General features: G+C 46.4%; 1 protein-coding gene across 8 annotated transcripts in view; it reads left to right on the top strand.

Moving 5' to 3' along the window:
* KIAA1671 (KIAA1671 ortholog) overlaps positions 1-18,776 on the top strand; it is a 65,312-nt gene that overhangs the window by 34,521 nt on the left and 12,015 nt on the right. The window contains exon 1 of one of the 8 annotated variants that reach the window (XM_039724275.1): positions 9,475-9,968. The exons of 6 other annotated variants lie outside the window; for them this stretch is intronic. In XM_039724275.1, coding sequence (XP_039580209.1) covers positions 9,684-9,968 — 285 coding nt within the window. In that variant the 5' untranslated portion in view covers positions 9,475-9,683. Of the gene's footprint in view, positions 1-9,474; positions 9,969-16,497; positions 16,673-18,776 lie in introns of those variants that run through there. One more of the 8 variants, XM_039724278.1, reaches the window with a different exon arrangement.

Raw genomic sequence — 18,776 nt, 5'->3', positions numbered from 1 at the left:
ACTTTCATTCATGCACACTTCCTGGTTTACTGCAAGAAAATATTAGAATGACAGTTCTGCTGTTCATGATGTTAAAAAAAGAAATTGAAGGGACATGCACAGTTGTGCCTTCTGTCACTTTCTGTGCTGCTGTTGCAGCTGGAGGCTACTGAGGAGATACTTATCTGTTCTCTCTACTTACAGTCAGGAGTAACCAGAGATGTTGGGGTTGGTTGTCAAGTGTTATTTAATCTGTCTTGGGGAGCTAAGATGCTTTATTCATTAGGCAGACATACCTGAAGAAGCTACAACTCTTAATTAAAAAATACTATAGCAAAAATCTGCTTTTAAAGCTACTCTGTGGAGTTAGTGTGGGTTGCATCTCCTCTGCTGTGTGTTTGCTGTACTCCTGCAGTGGTGGAGTTGGGGGACATCCCTGGACCCACTCAGGGCCAGCTCTCTGCTGATTCCTTGCTGATTGCTCTCCTGATCTTTGGGCAGGACGTGTCTGGCTGTGACAAACAGCATTTTCTGAGCACAGCAGGGGCTGTGGTCTGCCCCAGCAATGGTGTGACCACCACACATCTGTGTCCTGTGCCTGGGTGACACCTCTGGGTTTCTGAGCAGTGTCTTTGTGAAACCTTTTTTTTTTTCCACAGCTTGTATATATTTTAATATTTTTCCAGTGTGCATGGGGTACCCATCACCCCTTTTCCAGCTGGTGAGGGGCTCTGCTGCAGTTGGTACAAGACACCTTTAGGTCTGGCTTGCACAGGAAGTCCTGTGGGTCTTTCATCAGGCACAGGGTCAGACTGGTCGTGCCAGGTGTGCAGCCACAGCTCTGGGGTTTCCTGTTCCAGTGCCCTTTGTCCAAGAACCAGGTTTTTTTGCTTCCTGGTGGACAAAACCTCTGCTGAACTGCTCTGGTGGTTCTGTTCCTGCCCTTGGCCTTCTCATTTGTCAGCAATTCTTGCTCTGGTTCACTGCTCAGTTTTAGCTCTCTGGAATGGGTGTGGTGGTGGGTCTCCTGCCCGTGCTGGTACCAGTCCTGGTGGACTGGTTTTTTCCCCAGTCTGGCACTTGACATTGTTCAAACAGCAAAGAAATGCCACATCCTGAAAGCACTCAAAGCACGTGCTTGTTTTAAATAAAATATTTCTCTGCAGCACTGTGATGGTTTAAAAAGACCTTGTTCTTTATTGATAGTCATGAATTGAACAATTGCAAAATCAAAAGAAAATTGGGGTTTTTAAGGAAGAAGTAAGATTTAGAGTTTGTTTTGACAAGGTTTTGGTTGCTGCCTTTAAAGAGCAGTTGTGATGTGTTTTGTCAGGTGACTCTGAAGGAAGCAGCAGCTGGTTAATAACCACTGTCCTGACGTGTCACTGCGAGAAGAGGTGGGCTGGTGATGGAAGGAAACTGAAATCATTGTCTGGAGCCACGGGTGATTATCATCCTGCTCTGAGGGGGGGTTATCCCTGCTCTGAGGGGGCATTATCCCTGCTCTCAAGGGGGTTATCCCTGCTCTGAGGGAGGGAAGGAGCTCTGTGCAGGTGTACTCTGCACTTCTGGAAAGTTCCTCTGGACTGTGCTGCTCTTCCCTTGTGGGATTTGCTTTTGGTGGTGGGGATGTTTCTTCCAAAGACTTAAAAACCCCTGTTACCCAGGTGTCTGCTCTCCTGGTGCCAGCTGCAGCAAACCTGGGTTACCTCTCGATAACCTGGTAAATGATGCCCTCGCACAGGAAAATCTGGAAAGGCATTTCCCCAGTTCCTGGCTGCTGCTGTAGAAGAGGAATTGTGGTGTTTGTGGCACTGCTGAGAGCAGGCAGACAGGTCAGCCTGGCCGAGGAGCCCCGTTCCCAGTGGGAACACGAGGGAGTGCTGTTCCACCACGCAGAGCTGCTGGCCCACAGCCACATCCCTGCTCCCAGCCCGAGCACACGTGCTCAGGGCTCAGCAGTTTGTTCTAATGAGGTGTGGTATTAAGTTTAATTTACCATAAAATGCTCACATGGAATAGCACATTCTAGGTTAACTTGTCGCAATAAGGGTTTCATTGAGTAAGGTGTAATCATTTATAGACCTGGGCATTTTTTTGTAGTGACTCTGTTGTTCCAGGTTCAGAGTAGCTGGAAGTGGGGCTGACTGTGCCTGCCCTCGCTCCCCTTATTTTAAATCTGGAATTGTGAATATGCTTCTGAAGAAGTTCTTCCCTGTGAGGGTGGTGAGGCCCTCAGATTGTCCAGAGAAGCTGGGGCTGCTTGGAAGTGTCCAAGGCCAGGCTGGATGGGGCTTGGAGCAACCTGGGATAGTGGAAGGTGTCCCTGCCTGTGGCAGGGATGATATTTGGGTTGGAAAGGACCCTATTCTGTAACACGATGCTAAAGAGAATTGTTAAACCTCATTTACACACACAAAGCAGAGGTAACTTCACTGCCTCCCTCCTAATATTTTGATCTAAAGTTGTTTTGACTCAGTTCCTGCTTTCCCAAGCTGTTGTCCGTGTTGCTGATGCTGGGAGACAGCCAAGTTCCCACTATTGTTCCTGTCCCTTCAGCAGTGGTGAGCTGTTCATGCAGCCAGCGTGTGTTTACTGTGCTGAAAGGAAATGATGATTTTAGGGAGCTGCTTGAGCACAGGGAAAGTAGCTCTTTGTAGAGGACTTTCCTCAGGATACCACAGGGTTTGTACTGCAGGGCACAGGTGTTCTCAGTGTGTAACTTGGGGAAATCTGGAGCCTGAACAAAGCTTGGAAAAATGTAGTGTTTGGTTTAGTGATTCATGGTGGAGAGCAATAAATCCCTGACACCTAAAAGGAGGCAGAAAGGATTGAGTGCTGTCCACGTCCTGGGGAATGTGGGGGCATGGGGCTGTTGTGCTGGGTCTGGGAGGAGGAGGAGGCAGTGAGAGCAGAGAGACCTGGCAGTAAAGGAAGGTTGTGCACTCAGGGTTATACAGCCATCTCAAATAAATCCTGTTCTCATCATCAAGTGGGCTAAAATGGGTGAAGGAATTACTGTATTAATTTACAACTGCAGTTTGGTCAATTTACTGCCATCAAGCAGTGCCTGATTCCACATGGAATGGTGTTTTTAGGGAGAAGATGGAAGAGCAGTGTTCAGACAGGCCTTGGGCAGTGTGTGATCGCACTGGGAACAGCTGGAATGGGTTCAGAAGCAGTTCCTTGTTACTGATCTTTGAAGAAGGAAATCCCTTGCGTTAAAAAAAACCAAAACACCTCTTCCTCCAGAGTGTTCTCTGAATTTTGTGAGTCAGATCTGAGCCCTGAGTAGTTGGAGATTGCCTGAGCACCCTCAGTGAGAACAAATGCTCTGACATCTCCTCGGGCAGGTGTGGAGCAGGAGCAGCGTGTTCTGCTTGTTTCTGTGCCCTCCATTCACCCTGTGTGCCCCGGGAGAAAAGTTCAGCAGGTGAAGGTATTTTAGGCCATGTTCTGTGCCCAAGAATTCTCTTTTGAGGATGTTATGTGGTTATCTGTGCTTAGCATGGCCATTGGGTCAAGTGATGGAGCAGCAGCTGCTCCATGTTGGAGTTCCCAGGAGAGCCCTGGTTGTGGCATTAACTTTGTTTTCCCTCCCTGGGGCAGGGAGATCCACTGCAGACATCCTCATCCTGGATTTTTGTTTGTACAAATTAAAAACAACCTGCAGCCATCCATCTTTTGCTTGGCTTGACCCCTTAGACATAAACAAATGTAAAGAAAATTGTTTTAGTCCTTTCCAGTGTATTTGTGCTGTAGGAATTTCCTGTTTCTGTTTTTTCAGTTTTTCCTCCTCCATTGAGCTAGAAGGGAAGTGCTGCAGGATTATGGACATGGGCTTGCAAACAACCTCGTGTATTTTTAGCTGGTTTCCTCAGCTTTAACATTGATAGCTTTGTTTTACACTGAAACAATTCAAGGCACAAAATCTGTGTATGTTCAGGATGTTTAACTGGGCCTTGCTTGGGTTCAGGAGATACCTAGTTTGGGGGACAAAACAATTGGCATTTTCTGAAATACTGTTGTACTTTAGTTGTCGCAATTATGACTGGTAGTTGCATTTAAATTGTTTAAAAGCTTGGAGTAAAAATTTTATTTCAGTTACCTTTATTTACAGATTTTTATTAATCTTGAAACAATTATATGCTACTGCAAAAGTGCCCAGAATCCTGGGCAGAGAAAGGATGGCTGACTTTTTCATTACAAATAAAATGGGAAAGTTCATTTTTTTGCTGATCCTGTCAAGGATCACTGTGGCAGTAGAATGGAAAAATTACTCTGGCAGGTATAAACAAGTATGTGGAGCATTCGTTCAGTCATGAAAACTGTTAATGTGCTTTCTTTATCACAAGGGTACTACAGTAAGAAAAAGAAGGAATGCAGATCTATTTTTTTTTCTGTTTTACTTCTCTTTAAAAAAAGACTTTTTAAAGTAGCCATTGATGGGCTCTTTTATGAAATGCTTCTACACCTTTCTTTAAAAACCTGCCATATCAGTGTGTGTTTGTGTAAACTTTCCCAGTATTGATGCAGAACCTGCTGCTTTCACAGCCTCTCCTTATTCACTGGTTTGTGAGGCCTCTGGGGGCTTTTAAAATTACCTAGCAGAATGAAAAAGTATGGAATTTCAGCCTCTTGTAGATGGTATGTGCAAAGGGAACACCTTTAGTACCAAGGTCTCTCTGCAAGTTGTCTGAGATTGTGAATAACCATTAATTAGAGCTGAAGCTGTGAGTGTAGCTTGCTTAATTTCAGTAGAAAATGAAAGTAGGAATCAAAACCAAATATTTGGTGTAAATATTGAGATACCTGGGGTTTCAGGTTACAAAAGAGATTTCTCTGTATGGACACTGTCCAAAGTCCTTGTGTTAAAACACTCCATCCATTCTACTCTTTCCTCTCTCTTGTTTTTTTCCCTTTTTCTTTTGACTGTGAGTGCCTGTCTGCAGGTGATGCTGTTTGGACATCTCAGTGAATTGCATCATTATATCACCATGAAAATTTTTAAAAACCCACAAAACAGAACAGATAACACAGCCAAAGACACAAGGCCTTGGTGGTTTTAAGTGTCATGGGAATTCCTGGATTGGGATGGTGGCAAGCTGGGCATCTGCCATGGGGCAGATCCTCTGCTCCAGCTGTTGAGCTTTGCTCTCTCTGCCAGAGGTGCAGCCAAGCATTTCCTTTTTACTTTAAATGAGAGTTGGAAGGTGATGTGGTAAAATCTTCCTGATGGGGGTGTTGCATATGAGAAATTCAGGCTGTAATTAGGAATGCTTGCTGCTCCTTCTTGGAATGTGGCAGTTCCATTGGCAAAACACAGAATACAGAGGCAAAAACAAGGAGCCTGTAAAACCATGAGTTGTTTGTCATGTCTGAGGAGCCCAAGAATAATTTAGTCTGGAGCCCTGCAACCGAGCCCAGCCCAGAGCTGCATCTTTAAACAGTCCATCGTGCCAAACACAAGAGGTTAAATTGAGTTCTCTTACTAATGAAGCAGAGTTGGTGTGGAATGCAGGGCTGGGACAGCCTTACAAGGGCAGGCTCTGCTCCTGGGGGTGTCTCAGGGTGGGACTGGAGCTGCCCGTGCTCCTCACAAGTGCTGGGTCCTGTTTGTAGGTGGGATGGTGGCTCACGGAAAACCCTTTGGGAGTGCCTGAATTAATGCTAATTGCTAATTGGAGTGGAGTGATGGGGGGAGGGGGTGATAGGAGGAACCCATCAGTGAATTCCTGAGTGAAGTTGCCACAAGAGCAGAAATTGTTGTCACACTTAGTCCAGACTAAGGTTGCCCATCCTTCTGCCTCATCTGCTTTGCTGGCAAAGGATCCTTCAGAGGACCCAGCTGAGGTGAAAACTGATCCCAGGTGTCTTGGTGGGTCTTCAGCTGGGTTTCCTTCCCCATTCCATGGTGGAGCTGGTGGCAGAGGAACCCCGTGGGCTGGGAGGACTCACACCCCCAGAGAGGCTGCAAGTCCCACCTGCCCCTCCTGGGCTGTGTGTTCTGTGCTCTGCTGCTTGCTGGCCTTCTTTAAATTGACCTTGCAATCCCACAGAGTCATTAACATAATTACATGTGTTTGAGAGCAGGTGAGGCTCCAAATGAGCTCTAAGAGGCTTTTGGAAAATATAATGTAACCATGGAATTTTGTTTTCTACTGAATAAGGGGAGAAACAAGGGTTGTTAGGCCTTTGTGCAGGGTTGTGTTTTTGAGCTGTAGGTGGAATAGATGTTAATAATGGAAGTATCCAGCAATGTTTGAATAACGAGGTCCCATTTATTCTGAGGTAATTAGTCATGCAGTTTGGGTAGCTCTGTGTGTGTGTGCGCTCTGTTTTCTGGAGCTGCAGATCCCTGACAGCCCCAGAGTGAGATAATCACTCAGATTTGTCAAGGGCAGAAGATCTTGTGCTGTTCCTGTTCAGGAACAAGCCCTCACTCAGCCAGGACTGCTGGGCTGGGGGCCAGTGAGAGAATCCTTCCCTGGGAGGGTGCTGAGGCCCTGGCACAAGGTGCCCAGAGAAGCTGTGGTATCCCTGGAAGTGTCTAAGGCCGAGCTGGATGAGGCTTGGAGCAACCTGGGACAGTGGAAGGTGCCCACAACCTCCGAGGGAAAGGACTTCAAAGCTCATCTTGTTCCACTCCCCTGCAAGTTTAGCTGAAGTGCTGGAAAAATCTCTGACTACTTGAATTTGATGGTGAAGGTGCATCTGGATTGTTCTCCAAAGTATGTTGCCCTGGTGTTAATTGAGGTGTAAATCTAAGCAGTAATTTAGATGCTTCAATACCCAGCAGTGTGTTCACGTGGTGCCAGAAGATCCTAAATTTAGTATTGCAGAAGGACTCAAATCAGCAGTTTTCCAATCTTCTGAGGACAAAAATGGTATATTTGATTATAACATTCTTTTTCAGGGGAGGTATAATAAAAAGTGGAGTATATTCTGTAGAGCATTTTCAGATCCTTCAAGTTCCATGCACATGTGAGGAGTCCTTGCAGCGAGCTGTAGGAACGTTTTGCTCTGTGTACCCTGGGTGAAATCTGGCTCTGCCTCTCCTCCTGTTTGCCCCTGGTGATATTCCAGATGGGGAGTTAAATTTATGTTCTGCTCTGCCCGTCGTGGTGAGGTGAAGGAGCTGCTGCCTAACTCACACGGCAGCTCCAGGCAGAGCTCTTGGGCTGCTATTTCAGGGGCTCCTGCATCAGATGGAGCCTGAAACCCTCTGGAGTGGCAGAGTGCCCCGTGCACAGTCCCTGCACTGCAGCAGGCACAGAGCTGCACTTGCAAAGGCACAGATGTTTGAAATATCACACTTAAATTTAACAGCATGAAAATGTGCACTAAGTCTTAAATTCCAGCCTTGGATGCAGGATCTCCCATCGTTCATGAAGCATTATCCATAACTCTGGTAGATAATTTTTTTTTTTATATCTTTACAAATCTAAGAAACACCCTGCTCTTGGGGAGTCTGGTCAAAACTATCTCTTTCCATTTCCATACAAAATAACCCTGCAGCTCCTTAAGAGAACTGTGGGTGGAGGGGGGAAATGGATTTTCTCTGTTGGTTGGACTTCGATTACTGAGGGCTTTTATAAGGCTGCTAATTTGCAAATCTTCAAGACAAATACATTCAGAAATGAGAATAAGTTAGGGAAAGCTACATAGTGTCACTGAAGTTTTTCCTGGAGATAAGTTACAGGTTGGTGGAGCTGAGCTCCTAAAAACAGGGATTAAAAGGGAAGGCGTCCTGTTTCCTCAGGGTATCTCGGGTTCATGCATGCCTGCAAGGCACATTTCTGATACAGTGAGCCTTACGCAAGAACCATTGCATCAAATGTTATCTAGAAATTCTTTGTTCCATTGAATCTCTTCCTGGATAGTTCAGAGGAGCAGAGGGTGATGCAAGTTCATGGTACTTTGTATGGCAAATTAAGCAACAGCCACAAACCCCCTTGAACAAACAAGAGAGCGAGCAGCTCCCAACCTGCCTGTCTTGCCTCTTTCCCCTTGGTCCTGAACTAGTCATGGCTTGACTTTGGACTTTGAAGTCCAAACTTACGTCATAAACTGAGATTTATTGATTTTAAACTCAAAGCTTTTATTCCTGCTGGCCTCCCAAGCGGGCTGTTCCCAGGGTTCCATGGCTGGTGGCACCTGGGGTTCTCTCATTGCCCTCAGTTTTGGGTTTGTGGTACTGACCCCATGGTCTCCCAGCAGCTGGGAAGGGAGCAGAGCTTAGGAAGGACATGGAGCCATTCCTCACAACAGGGAATGGTGTAGAAAAGTGGAAAAAAACAGCTTCCAATGGTCAGACCTGTTCAGCTTCAGTTTGAGCCTCTGGCTTAATCATTATCCTGTGCTGATAGCAGTCGCTGGCTGGGACGTGTCCTCTTTGAGGCCATGAATGGCACAGTGAGCCAGGTACAGGTGCTGGCACTGCCCAGGTGCCCGTTGAGCAGCAGGACCAGGGTGCAGGTGTAGGATTCCCAGTGGGAATCTTCTGGTGTGGGTGTGAGACATTCCCTGGCAGAGCCACGTTCCCCAGGAAGGGTTAAAATCAGTGAAGTCCACGTGACGTATGCAAACTATGAATCATTCCAATGGATCTGTGCAACTCCTGCCTGCTCCGGAGCCAGCAGATGCTGTTCCCTGCGTTGCCATGGGAACCCTGCCTGTACTATAATAAAGCCCAGCCCAGATCCTTCCTTGGGCAGACCTCTGCGGCTGGTCACCTCCTCATTGTTTCCTCGCCGGAGCACAGGGACAGAGAGAGGAGGGATCAGCACTCCAGAGGCAGCAGCGTTCTGCTGTAACCTCGTGTGTGAGGAGCAGGGAGCCTGCACAGCTGTGCATCCAGAGCCATGTGAGAGGAGAGGAGAGGAGCAGCGGGGACAGTCGGCGCAGTTTGTCCCTGGGCTGGGAGCCCCCCTGGAAGCAGAGGAGCTGATGTCATCCAGCAGCTCTTTTGGCAGGCTCTGAGCAGCCCCGCGGGGAGGGCTGGACACGCTTCTTCCCCTTCAGCCTCTCCCGGCTCCACACTCCTGCCGGGGACAGCTCCAGGATGGCTCCGAGGGCAGCAAGGATGGAGAGGAGGGGATTCCGCTGCTGACACCCTGCTGCAGAGTTTTCTGAGGAGAAGCTGGATTTATTGTTTAGAAGATCGAATCGATTTTGCTGCTAAATGGATTGTATAGGAGCACCAGAACTTTGGTCAGTGTACTCTCACCTGTCGAGTGGCCGAGCCAGGAGAATAAGATTTGTTTTGTCCTTCTGATATTTACAGCAGAACAAAAACTTGGCTGCAAAAGGGAGTTGCTTTTCCTGCTCTGAAATGAGAGAGTGAAAACCTAATTCTCTGCTTGCAAATGGACTCATTTCAAGTGACTGTGTCAGGATTTAAACATTGATTTATCTCTTTAACATGGCTGAATTAAACATATTTTGATGGAACTCTGCAAAGCCGATTGTAAGTAGGAAAAGTCTTTTATTTTTTCCTACTTGACAAATACCAATCTCCCACCTCACATCTTTGGTTGTTTAATTTTAGGAATATGCTGAGGGTGATAGTGCAATGCTGTTTACCTTAGCTGGAAATATTTTATACACGGAATCACTTTTCGCAAAATAAATCAGGGTTGTTAAGGAGGATATATTTTAATTGCTACTGAATATTGATATTCCATCTCTGCTGGAAAAAAAAAATGGATTACCTTGGAGACAAACTGACAGTGGCACAAACTCACATGACCCAGTGGATGGGCACAGTGCGGAGATCCTTGCAGGAAGCACTAAATTTAGTCACTACTGCGGTGGCTCATGAGCGGAGTGGAGGGGAAGGTGGCACCAGGACTCCCTTCAAGAGAACCTCTTCCTTCAGGCACTTTGCATCCCGGAGCAGAGAGTCCTTCCGAAGGTTTTCAGTGCGGAGTCAGCAGAGGTTTTCCTCTCTGAGGAAGAGGCAGCCCAGCTCAGAGCCCCCCGAGCTTGTAAGCACCTTTTTGAGACCCTCAAGGGAGAGAATTCAGTGCAAACCCTCGGGTTTGCTGCAGCATTTTATCTCCTAACAAAACCTCCCTCCTGTCTGCTTTTCCATCTAAAAACAGCCCCCCAAACACCTCCAGATAGTGCTGTCTGTCTGTCTGCTCCCAGCTGCTTTCTTCCTGCAGCACAGGTGGATGTTTTCATTTGCCAGGGAATCAGGGTTTGGGGAATGGGAAAAATGTGGTTGATTTTGAAGCAAGACAGTAAGGTAGGACACGTATTGGTCTGAAATTAGAAAGTTAAGCTGCAACTAGGCTGCTGTTGGTCAGTTCCCCAGTGCAGGCCAGCGTGGCTTTGGGTGTGCTTCAGTATTTGTGATTTTCTAGTAAAAAATGCCTGAAGCTAAATTTGTAAGAAGACTGAAGTGCTGTCTCTGTGCAGACAACATAAATGATCATTATTTCCTTCTTTTATTGAAAAACAGGTGGTTTTTTTTTCTCAGAATGCTTCCTACTTTGTCATGCCATAGTTAGCAGTAGGGTCAGTGTGACTTGAAGGCTGTGGCGTGGCAGGGGCAGCCTGCACTTCCTGGGAGCAAAGGAAAGGTGAAGAGCTCTTGGTTCTCCACAGCTCTGTGCCAGACAGAGCCCTTTCCCCTCCCTTTTCCATTGGTCTCCAGGTTATTTTCAGGAAGGACTGTCTGTATTGCATGGCATGGCAGAGAGGTGAAGGAGAGGCTGGTTTTCCTGAGGGCTTCAGCTGCCGTGATCTTCCTGGCCATTATTGACACCCCCAGTTCTAGTTCTGGCACATCCTACAAAGCAGGAAAGGTTTGGGGTGATAGGGAGTGAAAGGGAAGCAAATCTGGTTTATTCTGGTTTATTTCATGGAAAGGAGCTGAAACCAGTGGTTTGAGTTGTACCTGAAACTGGTGTTTTGAGCCCAGTGTTTGACCAGTGACTGTGGTTCAGTTGTGTGGAAAGGGGCCCCAAGCCTTGGTGCCAACATGTGGGTAAATCCAAGCTCTCTGAAGTGGCTAAAATGTTTTGGTTTCTTTTTTTATTATTAAACAAAACGGTTACTCACTGTGAAGTGTAAACACAGGCAGCTCTGGCGGGGTTTGCTCAGGGAATGAGCGCAGGTGACGCTGCATTCCTTGGGCAGGTGTGGTGTTTGAATGTGGCTCTTTCCACTGCTCTCTATCAGCACTGGGTAGAGCATTTCTGTCCCAGCTTGCTATCCATGTCCTGTTTGGACAGACTGGGAAAGAAAATAGTGTCAAGTAAGCACAAAAGAATGAAGGAGAAAATATTTGGTAACCACTGTTACAGTGTTAGCATGGTGAAGTTCTCTTGGCTTTTTTTTTAAGCTGGTGGTTTAGATATATTGGGATCATCTGAATGAACAACTTGTGTAGAAGAAGGGTGAAAAATGGGAATGTGAAACCTGCAGAGGACAAATGTTCTGTTGTCCTACAGAGCACTGCTTACAGAGCAGAAATCAGGAGACGTGGGGTGACCTTTTCACTTAAGTCACTGGTGGCAGTGCTGGAGCTGCTGTTCCTCTGTTTCAGCAGGAATTCTGCTTGTGCTTGGCTTTATGTGGGAATTTGGTTTCACTTGGGCTCAAACTTAAGCACTGAGCACTCCAAGAAGTTTGTGGTTGGTGCCATTGTGTCTGTGGCAAACAACTGCTGAATACGGACCTGGAGCTGGTGCTTTTGTACCTGATTGCAGCAGAGTCCTGTCTTAGTCCTTGGAACTACTGACATTGTGCTAGAAAAAACTATGGAGTGAGTAAAAAGTGTGTAATTCATGTAAACTGATTTCTGTGCTGCTTTGGGGCTGCAGTGTAGAGCAGCACTTGGGGCTGATGGAGTTTTTAAAGAAGGAGCAGCCGTGCCCATGAACTCCTGCCTGACACAGCCAGGGGCTTCCAGCTCCCTTCCCTGCTGCCACTGGTGGCTACTGGTGGAGAACTTGGCATCACACAAAGCACAGAAAGCTCTCCAAATTCAACTCAGGCAGCACAATTTAAGCCAGTGTGAGTAAACTTCTTCACTCTCACATCTGCGAATCCATAGCTGAGCTTGCAGAAGTTTTTGCTTTGCACTGAGACCTTCTAAATAGAAGCTGATTTTTCTTTCAGGTATTTTGATGGAGTTAATTGTCCATTTTCATCTCGTGTCATCAGCTTGGTGTCTTTGTAAGAGGAGCAGAGATACATGCATTAAACATGGCCTCAGATTTAATCAGGGTCTATCGGTCATGGTTCTATTCTAGGTGTGAGATCTGGTTTCACAGCCAGCACTGTTCTAGGTCTCGAGGTTTGTTGCCATACAATGAAACCAGGGCAAGCTGTTTGATTCCCTTGGCTCCACTTACACTGCTAAAAAAAGTCATGGAAAACCTCAGAGGTGTTTCACACAGAACAGGAAAGATGAATTCTGGGGCTGAGAGTGGTCGATGTGTTTTACCTAAATTGCTCTGATACATGCTAAAAATAACACCTAAGTGCATTTAGGAGTGGTTTGCTTTTGGTGTACTGGGCAGTCAAGGAAAATGTTGTTTTCATTCAAAATTCATCTGACAGCATCATTGTTACTTAGTTTGGACTCAGTTTTTAATTCCAAAATAAAGATGGAAGTGGAGTTTTGTTTGATGCATGTGTCCCAGATGTGCTGGGAGGGTTTTTGTTGCATCCTACAGCCCTTTCCCTGCTAGAGGCTGAAATTCCCATCCTAGTTTTTACTAATCTTCCCAGATGTTTCATTCTAAGCTTGTACAGCTTTTTTTCTGGGGAAAGCTGGTGAACCCTTCCTTTTCCCATCAAACAGGATCCCTTTCTGGAGCAGGGCAGGGTCCTGGTTTGAGTTCCACACCTACATTCACCTGGGACTGTGTCTCTGCTTTAAAAAGAGCTTTGACCTGTAGTGCTTGTTGTGTTGTACCCTAATCTATCTGCAAAAAGTTTATCCTTTGTGGTGAAAATCCTTCAACAAATGATTTGTAAAGAGAAATTACTACAAGTTGGCACTTTGATTCTGAACTTGGAATAGGTACAGGCCCTACGGTGAGTAGTTGCTGAATTGTTCTGCCCTAATATTCACAGTGAGTTGTTCTCAAAAATAATATTTTGGTACTATCAGTAAATGGAATTTTAATCTTTAAATTTAATCTTTAAATTCCCAGGGAGCTGCTAGGGTAGGGGGAAGCAAGTTTGCAGCAAGCAGGCTTTAAAAATGAGTTGTTTGTCTTGTTTGGGGCTGGGGGGAGGAGTGAAGCTGTTCAGTTTAATTAATGAAGATACAAGGGCCAGTGCTGAAACAGTTCCTGCTTTTTCATTCTTAATAACTTCTCTTTGGTTTAACAGGCCATGAACGTAGCTGGCAGATAAATCTGGGCCAGAAACCCATAGTGATGGGCATTTGGTGGCTGCCTTTGTTGTTCTCTCATTATTTTGGCAGGAATAATTATTTAAACGACTTTACTCTGTGATTTCACTTATGCTGACTGCAAGGAGTTGGTTTTTACCATGCTCTTAAACAAGAAGAAAATAGAATAAATAGACTTAGAGCTGATATTTTGTGCTCATCCACCTTGCTGCCTCTTTTTTTTTCTTTTTAAGCTGTGAGTGACAGCTTTCAGAAGAAATAAATTGTATCATACAAACACTTCTCTGAAGGCAAGCCTTGGAATCAGAATCACGAATAGACTTAGAGCTGATATTTTGTGCTCATCCACCTTGCTGCCTCTTTTTTTTTTCTTTTTAAGCTGTCAGAAGAAATAAATTGTATCATACGAAAACTTCTCTGAGGGCAAGCCTTGGAATCAGAATCACTGAAGAATTTGGGTTGAAAGGGGGCTTAAAACTACCCAGTCCCACCCTCTGCCATGGGCTGGGACACCTTGAAGGCCAGGCTGGAAAAACTTGGGATACTGGACACTTGCAGGGATCCAGGGGCAGCCCCAGCTTCCCTGGACACACAATGCAGGGCCTGCCACCCTCACAGCCTCCCCATCCTGGCAATCCATTTTTATTGAAATTGGTAATATTGTGAAAGTTTTGGGAAACACTCCTGGCGTTCTCTGGGGGGTGACTGTGTGTGTGTTTTGACTGCTGTCTCCTAGAACATCTCCTGAGCTGTGTGTTGAAACGAGTGTGTTTGTTATTCACTTGTTGTCAGGAAATCCTATCACTTTCTCTACATCTTTAATTCCAGGCTTTAATCTAAGGAGAGCTTTTTTCCCCAGGAATGTTTGTTTGAAGTTTAACTTGTGTCTCATGTGGAGAGACGTTAACTGTGTAGAAGAGCTGTGAAATGCAGCATTTGGAGTAGGTGGTGTTGATTTCAACTATGCAGCTTTTCAAAAAAAAAGCAAATCTATCCCCTCCTTGGCATCCCAGAATGAGATTGCCTTGTTCTGGCTTGTGCCTCCTGCAGAGTTGGAGTCGAGGGATCCTGTTCCAGGTTTTATTGACTCTGATGGGAGTTACACGTGCCCTGGGGAGAGCCTGGATTCCCTCTCACTGCTCAGGATCTTCCTGACCCAGCCTCTGGCTCCTTCCTGCTGCCTTGGCTTTCTTAGGGTTTCATTCCTTATCAGCTTGGCTGCCTGAGGCTGAAAAGGAAATTTAATCTGATGCTCTAGGAGAGGTTTTAAAGATGTTCCCAGCGAGTTCCTCTGCCGTGCTGTGGTGTTGTACACTCCCACCTCTCAGAGGAAGTGCTGTTGTGGCTCACTCAGCCCTAGCAAGGATTATATTTAGAATTAGATTCTCGTCTGCTTTTTGCACATCGGGTCAAGCTCTGCTCCATCTTCAGCCTTGTCCTGAACCACCTGACCTGTGTGTGCTGAGTGTTCACAGCCAGGCAGAGCAGCTCGATTTGCAGGGTAGAAAAAATGGCAAACTCTCAAATGTCTTTGAAATCCTCTGTGGAATGAGGAGGATAACAGCACCAGGAGTCAGTGCAGGAGCAGGGAGCTGATGTCACTGCTGACTGTATCCAGATCCCTGGCAAAACCAACTTCATCTGCATTCATTTGGCCATGCCACATTCTCTGCAGTGGCCAGAATCGATGCTGGGTAGACTTTGGGTCTTTCTTTGGTGCTGCAGCCTGTGGCAGAGCTTCACCACTCTCACAGGCAAGAATTTCTTCATAATATCTGATCTAAACCTGCCCTGTGCCAGATTAAAACCATTCCCCTCCACATCCTTATCCAAAGTCCCTCCCCAGCTCCCTTGGAGCTCCTTTAGTACCTCTGAAGTTTTTGCTCTGCCTTTCCAGGGAGAAAGGGTTGGGATTCAGTCCTGTGCACCAACGGGGAAGCAATGAAAAGGGGGAGAATTAGACCAGCCACCCTCTAAAAACAACTCCTGTTTCGTAAGGGAAATGCTGTCAGGCTTTAGCATCAGGGATGTCATTGGTGGTTGGGTATCACATCCCTGTGGAAGAGGCAGGGCAAACTCAGATGGAAAGGCAGCCCAGGGTTGCATAGCAACAGGGAGGCTGTCGAGTCTGATGGCATTTATGAGATGCTTGGTACTGTGGGACTGGAACGTACTCCACTGCCCATGGGAGAGGGAAACATCCATTATTTAAAGGGTTTTTGAGCAGAGCAGTGGAGCTCCTTAGGATCTGAGAGAGCTGAATGTGCTGTGTGAGTGCTCACAGTCACATGGGGCACACGTGTGTTTCTCCAGGCACTGTTTCTGCATTCAGCAGCAGCAGCAGCAGCTCCACTTTTTCACATTAAACCAGCTTGTCCTGCCCAGCCCAGGATGCACCAGGGCCAGTGGGATTGTGGAATGGTCTGGGTTAAAGCTCATCCCATTCCAGCCCCTGCCATGGGCAGGGACACCTTCCACTGTCCCAAGCTGCTCCAAGCCCTGTCCAGCCTGGCCTGGGACACTTCAGGGATGGGGCAGCCAGAGCTGCCCTGGGCAGGGAAGCATTTCTTCCTGACATGAATCTGAACCTGCTCTCTGTCAGTGGGATGCCATTCCCCCTTGTCCAAAGTCCTCCCCAGCTCTCTTGGAACCCCTTTAGATACTGCAAGGCCATAGTAAGGTATCTCTGGAGCCTTCTCCAGGCTGAACAATCCCAATTCTCAGCCTTTCCTGATGGGAGAGCTGCCCCATCCCTCTGATCATCTTCACAGCCTCCTCTGGACTCACTCCAACATCTCCACGTCCTCCCTGTGCTGGGACCCCGGAGCTGGACACCCCACAGAGGGATGCTCCACCTGAGCAGACTCCACAACCACTCACTGCCATCTCCTTACCACCCTGGAGGTGGCTGTGTCAGGCTGGAAAGCCCTGGAGGTTCTGAGATGGATTAATTCCCTTGATTCTGTCCCTGCTCTCGGAGCTGCTCTCCAGGGAAGGGGCAGAGCTGTCCTGTTTGGGGCTGTTGTGCTGGCAGGGGTGCTGGGGAGCCTTCCCTCATGCTGGAGGTCTGGAACCCATCCCTGAGCTCAGCGGGGCAGTTCCTGGAACTCTTTATCTGGGGCTGCAGCAGGGAGGGTGGGGGCAGAAGGTGCTGCCTCAGCCTGGAGCATTCCCCTGGGCACTGACTCCATTCAGCAATTAATTAAAGCACAGAGCTGGCTGATCTCACCAGTCTGAATCCCACCTGATTGCTGGGAATTAAGAGGAGCTGGAGCCATGACTTACTCCTTATGGGCAGCATTCATTGGATGGATAGTAAGTACAGATGGAAATCCTGGGATCCTCCTCCCACTTGCTGTCTTGGCATTTGGGTACTTCCAAATTAAAATCCGTGGGCTGTGACCCATAAACTCTCTTATTGTGGTGGGGTTTTCAGTGTTAGTTGGTTTCAGTCTGATATATTACGTTCTGATAATTCTGTTAGTGCTCCAAAATACATAATTCATCTCTTAGTCCTTCAGATTCTTAGAGTAATTGTAGAATAATTTAGGTTATAAAGGACTTCTTGTGCTCCTCAAGCCCAGCATGCCATTCAAAGCAGAGTCAACTACAAAATAATATCATAAAATATGAACAGGTGGAGGTCTATTGCTGTCTTCCTGGCATGCTGTTCCTGCAGGGGAACAGCTGGAATACTTTTTGGGATTTGTAAGAACTTGTGAGCTCTGCTAAAATGCAGTGTCACACTTAATGGGCAATTTAACCACATTTTTTGCTTCTTGAATTAAAGCAAGGACAGGAGAAAATGGGAAAAAAAAATTAAAAGCAGCCCTTTTCATGAAATCAGCACCATTTTTTCTCTGAGTTGTATATTAACAAGGCAGATGGTCAAAACTTCCTTCCATTGTGCAGTTCTTCTTCATACCCAATCCATGCCAGTGGAATTCAGCTCTGAACATTCACACTCAAGCTGTGGGCTGTCACTTTGGCTGGCTGATGTCTCGGGCTCCTTGGCAAACAAGGATATTTTTGAAACTGTCTGTGCAGCTTCTGACTCAGGAGATCTCTCAGAGCTGGTGTTCCTCCTGTGCCAGGTCTTCATTTCCCATCAGTGCAGGAGGGTTTTGCACAGAAATGTCTGCACTGACCCAGAGTTAGGGGTAATTTTGGGGCTGGTGGGACCAATGTTGTGTGTGCATCGTTTTCAGGAACGGGAAATTGCAGGAGTAATCAGCCCTGGACTGTAGCCAAGCCCAGCTTAATTCCAAGGGAGGACTGAAAGAGGCATAATCATAATGGCTCATTTTAGAAGAACCAGAGGCAAAGCAGGACACAGCTCAGATGCTTAATTTCATAGAAAAATCAAGTAGGTTTTTTTCCCTAGCTCCTGGTGTAAGAATTGGGAAGTTAAACATCAAAGCTTGGAGAATTACAGCATTTGAAACCTGGATCAGGCGTGGGTTTTATTTGATTTGGGAGATTTTTCTGTCATCATAAATTAGAAAAGTTCTAATTTGGGTTTATCTTGTGTGTGCTAAAAAGACACCAGACCCCTCTTTCCTCCTTTTTTCCTTTGGAGTGATTTGTTTTCCAGTTTCCTGAATATTCTGTTTATGGAGGAAATGTCTGTACCTTGCCTGGCTTCATGTGTTGGCTGCCTTGAGTCTTTCAAGAGTGTGATGACAATAGAAAAGAGATCTTCAAAAGAAAAGCTAAAACTCTTCATTCTTGCTAATAATCACTTTCTGGCAAGGAAAATCTTCCTGGTTTGTTGTCACTTCCTTCCTCAGCACCCCCTCTCCTCTGAGCTGCTGCACAGGCTATAAATTGCTTTTCTGCACTGCTCTCGGTGCCCCCAGCCAACACCTCCTCCACCAGCCAAGGAGAGGATCAGCTCCTCTTCCCACTCCTTATTTTTCTGCTTGGTACCTAGAGAGCATTTATTTTTTCTAATTAATCATTTGGCACCTTAAAAAGTACGTGTTGAAAGGGTCTGTCAGGGAAGGACACCATCGTCTTGAAATAAGCAGCTTCCTCCAGAAGCAAAATGAAATAATGATTCTGAATATAACAAAATCTTTAGAACACAGAGAACTCTGTATTTCTTAGAGTTTGGAGTGTTTTATTCCTGACATTTAGGCTTTGTTTGTTGTATTGAACTCAACTTCACAGTACCTTCAGAAGCAGTAATTTTATTTCCTTTTCAGGCTTATTTTGGGTTTAGCACACAGAAACAACTCTGCTAATGGTGTCATTCTGGGCAGCAGTGTAAAATGTTGTTAGGTATTGCTGAGCCTTCGCAGGAGTGGTGTCTTTGCATCTAAACTTGACCCCCGTGGCTGCTGAGCCGTTGTTATCTGGGCTGTCCACACCCCTCCTGCACAGCCCCCACAGCCCCGATAACTCACACTGTGTAAAC

The sequence above is a fragment of the Passer montanus genome, unplaced genomic scaffold, assembly GCF_014805655.1.
Source record: "Passer montanus isolate IOZ18808 unplaced genomic scaffold, ASM1480565v1 scaffold53, whole genome shotgun sequence".
NCBI lineage: Eukaryota > Metazoa > Chordata > Aves > Passeriformes > Passeridae > Passer > Passer montanus.
The sequence above is the reverse complement of the archived record's forward strand: the minus strand, read 5'-3'. Positions and strand labels throughout refer to the sequence as shown.